The sequence below is a fragment of the Benincasa hispida genome, chromosome 10 (genome assembly GCF_027475165.1).
Source record: "Benincasa hispida cultivar pf3 chromosome 10, pf3_genome.v1.1, whole genome shotgun sequence".
In the NCBI taxonomy this organism is placed as follows: domain Eukaryota; kingdom Viridiplantae; phylum Streptophyta; class Magnoliopsida; order Cucurbitales; family Cucurbitaceae; genus Benincasa; species Benincasa hispida.
The window spans coordinates 43,453,693-43,466,975 of NC_143487.1; the positions used below are offsets into that span (position 1 = coordinate 43,453,693).

Consider the following 13,283-nt stretch of genomic DNA (forward strand, 5'->3'; position numbering starts at 1 on the left):
TGCAAGTAAACATCAATTTCCTTTCCAGGAGATTTTGGACCAGATATGAGCAAAGGCATAAAGAAGTTTGTTTCCTTCATGCATTTCCAAGGGGGAAAATTATAAGGAATTATCACCACAGGCCACAGACTATAAGAAGTGCTCATATTTCCAAACAGATTGAAGCCATCTGAAGCTAATCCTAAACGAACATTTTTGGGATCTAAAGCGAAATGAGGAAATTCATGATCAAAATGTTTCCACCCCTCTGCATCAGCTGGATGTCGCAATACATCCTCCGTTTCAACTCGCTTATCTTTATGTCATCTCATGTCAGAAGCGCCTTCTTTTGATGCAAACAATCGTTTTAATCTCGGTATCAATGGAAAATGACGCAATACCTTATGTAGTATTTTTTTACCCTTGCCATCATTAACTTTGTACTGAGACTCACCACAAACAGGGCATTGTTGCAAATCAGCAAACTCTTTCCAATATAATACACAATCATATTTGCATGCATGAATAGACTCATAACCTAGGCCTAAATCACGCAATTTTCGCTTGGCTTCATAAAAGGAAGTAGGTATAGAGGTGCCAGCTGGAAACGCTGCTTTTAACAATTCCAGCAACATGTCAAACGATTTGTTACTCCAGTTATTGAGAACTTTGATATGTGATTTGTTACTCCAGCCATTGAGAACTTTGATATGCATACTCTTCACTAAAAAGTTCAAGGACAAAAATTGCGAACAACCAGGGTATAATTCATTACGTGCTTCGGTCATTAAATCCTCGAATACGTTCGTGGTATCTCTTTCTTGACCATTAAAGGATATTTCATTCTCAATCCTTCCTTCATTTGCATTTTCGTTTTCAATTAGAACTTGTAAATCGTTTATAAGATTCAACATCTCATTTTCTTCGACAGCATTACTCTCTATACTATCTACTTTAACATTCTGTATTGAATGACTTGTATGACTTTCAAAACTTCTAGATAAGTTTACTGGCTCTTCATAATATATCCATTCACAATATGTATTACCTATTCACAATATGAGAGAGATATTCCATATGTTAATAGATGTCGTTCCACAATATCTATCTTTTCCCAAATTGAATTCATACAATTCTTGCATAGACATCTTATTCGTCCGGAATCAATAACAATAAACTTTTCCATATCTAAAAACTGGGATATTCCTTCTCTATACTCCACTAATAACTTATTCCTTAGTTTAATCCATTTTTTATTCATCCTTAAAAATAAATCTTTTTTGACCAACTTGTAATCCAAAACAATAACCTGGATTAGAGGACAAAGTACAAAGTATTTATTAAGCATGAACTTTGATTAAAAATTTTCAAGTTTGTTCGGAGTATTTAAAATTTTAACTAATTTATAATAGGTGATTTGACTTTTTTGGCCCCTAATGTTATTGATGTTTTTTCCCTAAACTAAGTCCAAAATTAAGTAAGTTGAAACATCCACAATCCATGGCTTATATAAAAAACAATGCTAATTAAAAATAATTCACAATAACATTCATACTCCAAAAAATTGCATAAATTGAAACATCCACAATCCACAATAACATACTATAAATTAATCCATAATCCACAAAAAGTTTCATAAATTGAAACATCCACAATCCACTATAACAACTTAATCCATAGGAACATGCTATAAATTAATCCACAATAACATGCTATAAATTAATCCACAATCCACAAAAAATTGCATAAACTGAAACATCTACAATCAACAATAACAACTCAATCCATAAATTAATTCACATTCAACAACAATAACAACTCAATTCATAAATTGAAACATCCACAATCCATGGGAATCTTGTTTTGGTTTAATTTTTGGAGCTTTTGAAAATGGTATTTAGAAAGTCAAATTAATTCACATTCAACAACAAATGGGAATCGATCAAATTAATTGAAATATCTACAATGATTAATTGAAACATCTACAATAACACAATAACAATTTGCATAAATTATTTAAACCATGATTTTTCAATTAATCAATCAATAATGATTAAATTAATATACAAGAGAAAATAATGATTTAAATAAATATACAAGAGAAAATAAAATAAGAAGATTAAAGGCAGCGGCGACGGGTGGTTGAAGGCAGTGGCTGAACGAGAGGAGGAAACGACGGCGGCGGCGGGCAGTTGATTGCGTTGCTGACCGAAGGGAGGAGGCGGCGGCAGTGGGAAAGGAAGGGAAAAATGGGAGGGGGGGAGAGGAGTGGGAGGAGGGCAAAGGGGCGGCGGCAGGGAAGGAGGGGAAAAATGGGAGAGGGAGGGAGAGGAGTGGGGGAAGGGCGAAGGGGCGGCGACGGTGGTGGGGAAGGAGGGGAAAAATGGGAGAGGGAGGGAGAGGAGTAGAAGGCGAACGAAGGGGCGGTGGGTTAGGGTTAGAAGAGAGTGAATAAATAGGGAAAAATGGGGAAGAAGGGATCTAGTTTAAACCAGATCCCATCTCCTGATGCCGCCCAACGGGCATCGGGAGAGTCTTCGGGAGTTCCAAAGGAACTTCCGACAGCTAATGTATGGCGTCGGGAGTCCCCGGGAACTCCCGACGCCCCTTTTTAATCGTCAGGCCTTTACGGCGTCAGGAGTTCTTTGGGAACTCCTGACGCCTTCTTATGTCGTCGGGCGAGACTGCTTCTCCCGACGACCAAACTCCCGACGCCTAAGAACTCATTTTTCTTGTAGTGTAAAATGAACATTTTTTAATGTTTAGGAACCAAAATAGAACAAAATTTAAAGTTTAGGAAATAAAATATGATTTAAACCTCGCACTCTATATATATCGTTAGCTATGTTACCATTTAGTTAGTTTTTTTTATTAAATATTTACTTGAATGGAGAGAATTTCAATTTTTGCCAAATAATAATGGAGAGGTCCAACGGTTCGACTTGTTTATGTATTTATTTTAATTATTATTATTTATTTCATCTTAAATGTAAAGTATAGTATTTATAAGTTTAATTTTTGAAGAAAAATAAATAAATAAATAAATAGTGATGAAATAGGGTATAATTATTTGATTTATTCAGTAAATAGAAATGGAAGAAAAGTGGAGGCAGGTCCCATCGTATAGATATGAAGAACTTTGACTTTATTAACTCATAAGGGAGAACGTAGTCAAAGGGGAGGGGAGGATATACTAAAAATCTTCGTGGAGACACATGGTGGATTCAAAACTCTGTATCAAAAGGGCATGATATATATTGATATCAGTCTGTTCAATCAAAATCATGACTGATTTTTCTAAGGTTAAATCACATTCTTTGTCAGTAACAATATAACTAATTTAGTTTTTGACTATGCATTATAATAATTTAATCTATGTAACTTCTAAATTTCTAATAATTTAATTCATGAACTTTAATATATGATAATTTAATCTATATACTTTAAATTTATGATAATTTAATCTTAAATTAAAAAAAAATCATCAAAATTAAGCATTAATTTTTATTGTGTAACAACTTTTTGTTGTTCATAAACATCATTTGATCTCTAAACAATCAATCGATCTAAACATGCAAGAAACTTCATTAGATATCAAGAATAATTTTCTTTAAATAAATAAATAATATATATATATATATTCTTGCACATTTAAATAAATAGAACATACACTAAAAAGAAGAAAATGCCCCCAACAATTGGGGGAGGGAGCTTACATGCTTGCCATCTTACCAAATTATTTCGGCCCCATTTGGTAATCATGTTATTTTTTGTTTTTGTTTTTTAAAATTAAGTCTATGAACACTACTTCCACTTCCAAATATCTTCCTTTGTTATCTATTTTCACCAATAGTTTAAAAAACTAAGCCAAATTTTGAGAACTAAAAAAGTAGCTTTCAAAAAGTTGTTTTTATTTTTGGAATTTGACTAAGAATTCAATTATTACACTTAAGAAATATGCAAATCATTGTAAAAAATGTGAATGAAATTATCTTAATTTTAAAAAACAAAAGTAAAAAACTAAATGATTATCCAACGGGACCCTTTTTCAATTGCTACAATTACAATGAACGAGAGATCAAGTCATTGACTTGGTAGCTTACCTTGATTTGTTGTTGCAACCTGCTGGGAGTTTACTAATATATTGATCAAACTTCATAATAAACATTGCTTTTAAATAGATCAATAGACAATATAAAGGAAAATGTTAGTAGTTTTTGTAATGAGCTAAAAGATAATGAAATTAAAAGGAGAGACCAAATTGTTGACAAAAGTTAAATGACCAAAAACCTAAAAAATATATATGTATATTTAAAAAAAGATATCTATTGTGAAATTGCGGAGCACAACGAAATACAGATATGGAAAAAATATAATTAATTAATTAATTGATATAATAATAAAATAAAATAACTAAAACTATGAAAATTTTATAATATGAAATTTTGAGTGGAATTTTGAAGTAGATTTTCTCACCAATGTGTGTTTTTTCAAGATCCACGAAATGCCACTATTTAAGGCAAAGTAGTAAGTAGGACGTGGTCTTACGGATACCAAGCATGAATAACTATAAGGCACATGTGTTGGATTGATGCCCTAAATCTCAGTGAGTCCTGTAATTTGTAATTGTAATGTACAAATAATTTATTTATTTAAAAAAATCTGAGGTATTTTATTTGATATTTAGTAGCATTAACTGAAGAATTGAATTCACGGGGGAGCTTGTGAACGCCTTGCATCTAGACATTCATTTTTACGAAAACAAAAAACAGTAAAAATAAAACATGCATTTGTAAGATAAACAATCAAACGAAACTATAAGCATGCTAGAAAATAGGAATAAGAGAAAAAATCAAAACTCACTTTTGAAGACTCTTCTCATTTTTCTCTTTCACCGTTATCAATGATCTCAAACTTCTCTAATGAAATACACTACCAACAAAGTTACCTCACTATTCTCTAGGATTCCAAAGAACTTTTAAAGAGGAAAATGGTAGAGAATTTTTAGAGACAAGTTAGAGAGAAGGTGGAGGCTTGTGTAAAAAACTCTGTCCTAAATGGGCTATAAGTATATATTCATATAGAGAAGGGTTAACTCTTCTCCAAGAATTTTTCTTTATACCTTTAGTGCTAATTAAGTAAATAACTCTTATTTAATTAATTGACACATTAATTAAATAACTATAAATTAAATCCTATTTGATATCCATTTATTTAATTATCATAAGTATCATATATTTATACTGACCTCCAATCTCAATTATTTCTTAATCAATTAATTAACCATTAATTAATCAATTAAATAACTATATTAAATCATAATTAGTATGAAGTTAATTAACATATAAATATCACATATTTATATGTGTACATCTCTTTATGAATCCAATTCATATAAATTTAATATTTGAATCTTATTCAAATATATCTTTCTTACATAATTTGGATTATAGATCATATCTATATTTAACCATTATATATTAATCTCATTAATATAAAATTTCTCATTTCATTTTAACAATTTAAATCATTTCTCATTACTATTCTTTAGTGAGCTAACAAGGGGACCTTATGGACCTACATATTAGAAGCTCCAATGATATGAGATTAATTGATTAAACTCCTTTAAATCCAATTAATCAATATTCATTAACTACCGATCACTCCACTAAAGACTGATATCTGCACTTTTCGCACTGTAGATATATTTCTGTGTTCATGGATATAAACAATGAACAGAGCGATGATCCTTCACAAATACTCATAACTATACATAGGTCAAAATATCATTTTACCCCTACAGTTACATCTAACTCTTTAAGTACCACTAATTTCTCTAATAAACAAAAAGTTCATAGTCAAACTATAAACTAACACCTCTCGGGCCAGTGAGAGGTAGAGGCCTCATTGTTCAAGACCCGAAACTAGCTATTAAGGGAGAAATTTATCTACTTTCCTAAAGAATTGAAAGGAGTGGATTCCATCTAGTGTAGCTGTAACGACCCAACCCCCTAGGACTCAAGTTATGTCGTTACTAAATACATGTATGCATGGAACTTAAAACGACACCCTTTTATAGTGAAATAAATGTTAAATAAATAAGTTGAACTCAAAAGACCTTAATTAAATTCAGATATTAAAAACAAACAATATGGTACCCATATATCATAAATGATAATAAATAGGTTTGAAAACAAATCTTAATAGTAAATTTCAAATCAAAACTGAAATTTGAAAAAACATGAAAAGAAATCTAAATATCATGAGTGGAAGCATAAAATTGGTCCCAGTGGCTCGATCACGAATTCCGCTTGTCAATCGCCGGTGCATCTCTACCTTTATCTGAAACAACAACATGAGAAAGGATGAATATAAAATACTCAATAATAACCCCACTACTGAGGTCAGGCTAGGCATCTATATCCTCTAGATGCCTTAGATGCCTACCTCTGGTAGAACATATACACTTCTCTAGTCCTCAGGGGACACATACATACATGAAAAGCTCATTTTTTATCCTATTGTAGTTAAGTATGCCCACTACCTCTAGTAAGTCCCGTAGGACCCACAACCTCTGGTGAATCCCAAAGGAAAGCACCACCTCTAGTGAATCCCAAAGGAAAGCACCACCTCTGGTGGATCCCGTAGGAAACCACCACCTCTAGTGAATCCCAAAGAAAACACAACCTCTGGTGAATCTCGAAGGATAACACCACCTCTAGTGAATCCCGAAGGAAACACAACCTCTGGTGAATCATGAAGGAAACCACAACCTCTGGTGAATCCCGAAGGAAACACAACCTCTATTGAATCCTGAAAGAAACACAACCTCTGGTGGATCCCGAAGGAAACACAACCTCTAGTGGATCCCGAAGGAAACCACAACCTCTGGTAAATCCCAAAGGAAACTACAACCTCTAGTGAATCCCGAATGAAACATAACCTCTGGTGAATCCCGAATGAAACACAACCTTTGGTGAATCCCGAATAAAACACAACCTCGGTGGATCATGAAGGAAACCACAACCTCTGGTGAATCCCAAAGGAAACACAACCTCTATTGAATCCCAAAAGAAACACAACCTCTGGTGGATCCCGAAGGAAACACAACCTCTGGTGGATCCCGAAGGAAACCACAACCTCTGGTGGATCCCGAAGGAAACCACAACCTCTGGTGAATCCCGAAGGAAGCACAACCTCTGGTGAATCCCAAAAGAAACACAACCTCTGGTGAATCCCGAAGGAAACACAACCTCTGGTGAATCCCGAAGGACACACAACCTCAACCTCTGGTGAATCCCGAAGGACACACAACCTCAACCTCTGGTGAATCTCGAATGACACACAACCTTTGGTGAATCCCGAAAGAAATCACCACCTCTAGTGGGCATCTAACTAATCAGTGAGGACACTATCACGATCCCAACATCACGAGTATCATAACATGGTTCTATAACATACATATACATCTCATCATCATGGTTCTACAACATACATATACATCTCGTCATCCTAGTTTCATAACATACATATACATCTCATCATCATGGTTCTATAACATACATATACATCTCATCCTCATGGTTCTATAACATACATATACATCTCGTCATCTTAGTCCCATAACACACATATACATCTCATCATCCTCAGATTTAGTAGATCTCCAAGAATAATAATATACTCAAATTATGATAGCATTCAAACATCTCTATGCATATTTAGTCTTTTAAATCCTCGTGTCAGCAAGACATACATAAACATCAAACCATCAATATATCCTCAGTAAATCATAATTATCAATAAATGACTCTAGTCCTTTCAAACCTTAGTTAATGAAGGCATATATGAATATCATGTTAACTAATGATCCTCTATAAATCATAATTATCATTGCCTGGCACTAGGGCAGTTCCAGTAGTAAGATTACTTACCTCAAATTGCACGATGAAATTATCCCAAGTAATTTCTCCCGTCTTAAACAAGCCCAAGATTTAACCTAAGGACAACATACTTTTAACATCAACCTTTACCAACACTTTCAAACCAAAATCCATTCCTCTATTCCATAACGCTTACCCAAACGTCTAAAGAAATGGCCTCGAACGAGTTGGGCAACGAACCAAAATTCTCGAAACTTGATTCTAGCAACAAGACATCAGGAACAAGTCAAATATTAAATCAAAATTCAATAGTTTTTAGGACCTCCAAGAAACCCATAAAAAGTAGCACAACCTTACCTAAGGCCCAAAATTCTGGTGACTGGCCACAGGTTTCGGTTGCTGTGATGGGTTGAAGAAGAGATCGTCGGCCAAGCTGACGAGCGAAGCGAGGACAGCTGGAGTTACGGTGTGCTTCGATTGAGACGACGAAGACTGACGGCGTCGCGCGGTGAGGCGGGGATCGCATGGCTGGGGCTAGAGTAGATTTGGGCAGTGGCTTCCGTGGTCGATCGACGAGCGCGAACGGACGACCCAACCGACGGCTGGATCTCGCAAGGACAGACAAGCAACGAAGGTCTCTTGCGTGGCGCGACTAAGTAGACAAAATGGCGCGGACGTGAGTGGCTGGGTGTCACGGTTGTGCAAATGCGAGCAGAGGCGCGACACACGACGGACGTTCGGCTTCCGATCTGGGTGGCGGCTAAGGTCTTGGCTGGAGAGAAAATACGAGGGGGGGTTCCAGCAGAAGAAGAAATGGGAAAGGGATGAGAAAATAAAATAAAAATAATATAATATAATATAATATAATATAATATATTTTATTTTATTTTATTCTATTGTATTTTATTTTATATTATTTTATTTCTTCCCTTCAATCCTTATCCTTTTTTTCCCCAACAATTTCCAACTCAAAACTCAGCCACTTTTTCCCAAAATGACTTCAGTTTTCGACAATAACTCCAAAATTAAATTCAGATGACAAAAAGTCCAAAATTCACAATTTTCTCTGAATAAAAAATTAAATTGAAACATCCATTTTTTTAGTAATTACAACTCAGTAATCCAATTAAATTTCCAAAATTCCAAAAATGTTCTCGAATATTACAAAATAATGAAATTACATTACAAACAAAATTCGAGATGTTACATTCTTCCCTCCTTAAAGAAATTTCGTCCTCGAAATTTCATTCTTGAAAAGCTCCGGGTAATTGGCTCTCATCTCATCCTCTCGCTCCCAGGTAGCCTCCTTGAACTGGTGATTCTGCCACATGACTTTCACAAATGCAATCTCCCTGCGACGCAATGTCTTTACCTCTCTAGCGAGAATCTCTATGGGTTTCTCCTTGTAGCTCAAGTTGTCATTCAACCGTAATGGTTCATAGTCCACCACATGTGACAGATCTATTACATACTTCCTCAGCATCGAAACATGGAAAACATTATGAACTGAAGAGAGTGACGGTGGCAACGCCAACCGATAAGCTACAAGACCAATTCGCTCCAAGACCTCAAAAGGTCCAATGAATCGCGAACTTAGCTTCCATTTCCTTCCAAACCTCAGAACACCTCTCATATGTGCCACCTTCAAGAACACCTTACCACCAGTTTAAAATTCTACGTCCTTACGCCTGACAACAGCAAAACTTTTCTGCTTACTTTGAGCCATTTGCATACGAGCTTTGATCTTCTGTATTGCCTCATTTGTGGTCTGTGCTAGCTTAGGCCCTAGCAACTTCCTCTCCCCTACCTCATCCCAACATACAAGAGACTTACAACTCTTCTTATATAGTGCATCAAATGGCGACATGCTGATGGTGGCCTGGTAACTGTTATTATATGCAACTCCATCAAATACAGGTGAGAGTCCCAACTTCCTGAAAACTCTAATGCACGGGTGCACAAACATATCTTCCCATATCTGGTTCAAACGCTCTATTTGACCATCAGTCTGTGAGCTAAAACCTGTAATACATTCTGACTGGGTATCCAACATCTTCTCGGAGACTTTTCCAAAATCTAGATGTAAAATGAGGGTCGTTGCTTGACATAGTTGAAACTAGCATCAAAGAGGTGTGACAACCCCTTCCATACATAACTATGAAACTTAAGATGTTGAAAACCAATAATACTTTAACACATTCAAGCTGAGAACTATGAAAACTGTAGTGAGCTTAAGAAAGTCTTATCCACTAAAAACATATATCTGAGCTTACCATTCTGTCACTGGGAAAACTTCATATGTGTAGTGGAGAAACTGGTCATACTATATAATGCGTAATCTAAAGATACGTACCACGACAAATCTGATCAACTAAAAACTACTTCTACTCTTAGAAGTGTCGATTGTTATGTCTTTCTTAGGGTCTACATGTCTGAGAATAACTCTGTCTAATTAAGTCTCACATTCATGAGAAACTCATCATGAGGCTCTATACTGCCACAGGTTATAAACTTGCTTGAGTCAATCCTTATATTATTCTTTAGCTTTAAAACAATCACATATCCTTACTTAAACCCTACTGCGAACGAGTCTGGAATTCCTTTCGAAAATGAGGTTTTGAAGTCCCTGGATACTAAAGTATCAGTCAATTGATAACACATTTTCATAACCTCATAATAACTGTAATTGATCCTTGAAGTTAGTTTTTACGATAAAACCTTCTTGATTCATAAGTCATAGCTTGAATTACTCGTACTCCCTAGCGCTAGTTAATTCATTGCCCATGCAAAGGAAAACATACTATCCTGTACTGCTCCAAACCCACCTATAGCAACTTCTTGTTATCAATTCAACTCTATTACCAATCTATCCCTTATGCCAATGGTGATATTGGAAGATCCAACTTACTTTTGTGTATATACCACTTTTGTCTACCTCAAGCTGGATTAATTTCCTTTTTCAATCAAATTGATGGTCTTTCTAGTTCATGTTTCGAACTTGCACACTACGTCAAAATCCCTTAAATCTTACTAATGCTCTCAATGGTTTACCTCTTAACTAATGAAGCCTCAACATACCATGTCAATAGTTCATGAACGTCTACTGTTACTAGTAACTCCATTTTAGCATATCCCTTCTCAACCTTTTATTTTGGTAACAGATTCTTGTGCTAAAATAAAGTTCCATACCGATCACCTATGTAAACTATCTTTCCATCCAACTCATATTCTCCTAAAGTTCCACATGATAATGGATATTTTTCTTTTACACCAAAACAAATTTCTTGTAACCCCTCATATCATGCCTCCAAACCATACTTAACTAGGAGTTTTGAATAAATTAAATTCCTTTCTCTTTCCAAAAGAGTAAACTTTCTTGGATGTTTTTTTTTCCACTTTCCAAGTGGAACATAATCTCTTTACTAAAGTATATTTTACTTAACTCCTCCATAAGTCTTATCTCTCTCACTAAGAATTTTCATCTTGTAGAATTGTCCTTTACCAATTTTCATGCTTTTAAACTCCAAAAGACTTCCATTTGTTCAAATTTGTCCAACTTTGATCTCCTCATCACAATAAGGCTATGGATTTAGTTAATCTAGGTACTCTAAAATAATCCTTCAACCCAAACAAATAACACTTTGCTTTATCCCCTCTATGTCTAAACTCATATCCAACTTTTTTGGCTTCCTTTAATGACATCAACTTAGCTAGATATTCTAAAAGAATCCTTCATGTCACTACACATACTTTACCTACCAAGTCGTAGTATTACCAAAGTGATTATGACTTATTAATCCTTTCCAAGATTCCTCTCAAAATGTTTGGTTTTAATATCTTATAACCTTTAATAAATCCACAGTCTCTTCTTTTTCTCCTTCTTATCCATAAAATAACTTTTAACCTTATACTTGAGTACGTGGCCTGTGAAGGAATTTATTTATACTAACACCAATTGCATTACTCAAAAAAAAAAAAAAAAACAAAACAAAACAAAAAACAAAACAAAAACAAAACAAAAAAAACAAAAAAAAAAACAAAAAACAAAACACTAGTCCTTAATGAATTCTTATCTAGACTATTTCATTCCTTGGCTTAAACATTTAAATACCTTTATTCCTAAATTGTCATAACTCTACATAGTTTCATCAACCTTTAAGATCTTTGAACTAAGGTATATATTTGTTTGTTTCTAACCTAATTTCCATGAGATAAACTAGTGCCAAGTGACCTCATAATTTTATATTTTTTTCTCCTTTTATAGCGTCGTACCTAAATAATCCGCTTATAATAACTTCTAACGGGTCACTGACCTAGCATTAAAATATAACTAGTGCATTTAAGCTAAACAAATATTTTAATGCACAACTATCATAAAACTAATAATTGATAAGATGTACCTGGTGATGACGAGGAATCTGTTACTGGGCCATAGAGACTATCTAGACTTACGTAGTAAGTCAGTCTTCAGAACCCAAAACATGGGCTCTGATACCAACTGTAACGACTCGACCCCCTAGGACTCAAGTTAGGCCGTTACTAAACACATGCATGCATGAAACTTAAAACGACACCTTTTTATAGTGAAATAAATGCTAAATAAATAAGTTGAACTCAAAAGACCTTCATTAAATTCAGATATTAAAAACAGACGATAGGGTACCCATATATCATAAATGATATTAAATAGGTTTGAAAACAAATCTTAATAGTAAGTTTCAAACATTAAAACTGAAAGTTGAAAAACATGAAAAGAAATATAAATATCATGAGTGGAAGCATAAAACTGGTCCCAGTGGCTCGATAACGAATTTCGCTTATCAATTACCGGTGCATCTCTACCTTTACCTGAAACAACAACATGAGAAAGGATAAGTATAAAATACTCAGTAAGTAACCCCACTATTGGGGTCAAGTTAGGCATCTATGTCCTCTAGATGCCTACCTCTAGTAGAACATATACACTTTTCTAGTCCTCAGGGGACACATACATATATGAAAAGCTGATTTTTTTATCCTACTATAGTTAAGTATGCCCACTACCTATAGTAAGTTCTGTAGGACCCACAACCTCTGGTGAATCCTGAAGGAAAGCACCACCTCTAGTGAATCCCGAAGGAAACACAACCTTTGATAAATCCCGAAAGAAACAGAACCTCTGGTGAATCCCGAAGGAAACATAACCTCTGGTGAATCCCGAAGGATAACACCACCTCTATTGAATCCCGAAGGAAACACAATCTCTGGTGGATCCCAAAGGAAACCACAACCTCTAATGAATCCAGAAGGAAACACAACCTCTAGTGGATCCCGAAGGAAACCACAACCTCTAGTAAAATATATTTATTTTATTTTATTCTATTGTATTTTATTTTATTTCTTCCCTTCAATCATTATTCTTTTTTTTTCTCCAACAATTTT

The 13,283-nt window shown here is 34.7% G+C and overlaps 1 protein-coding gene across 1 annotated transcript; it reads right to left on the minus strand.

Moving 5' to 3' along the window:
• Window positions 1–9,528: 9,528 nt before the first annotated feature.
• Window positions 9,529–9,915, minus strand: LOC150033385 (uncharacterized). The gene has a single exon (XM_090306392.1). It carries the CDS (start codon window positions 9,913–9,915, stop codon window positions 9,529–9,531), a length of 387 nt encoding a protein of 128 aa, XP_090162518.1.
• Window positions 9,916–13,283: the final 3,368 nt, after the last annotated feature.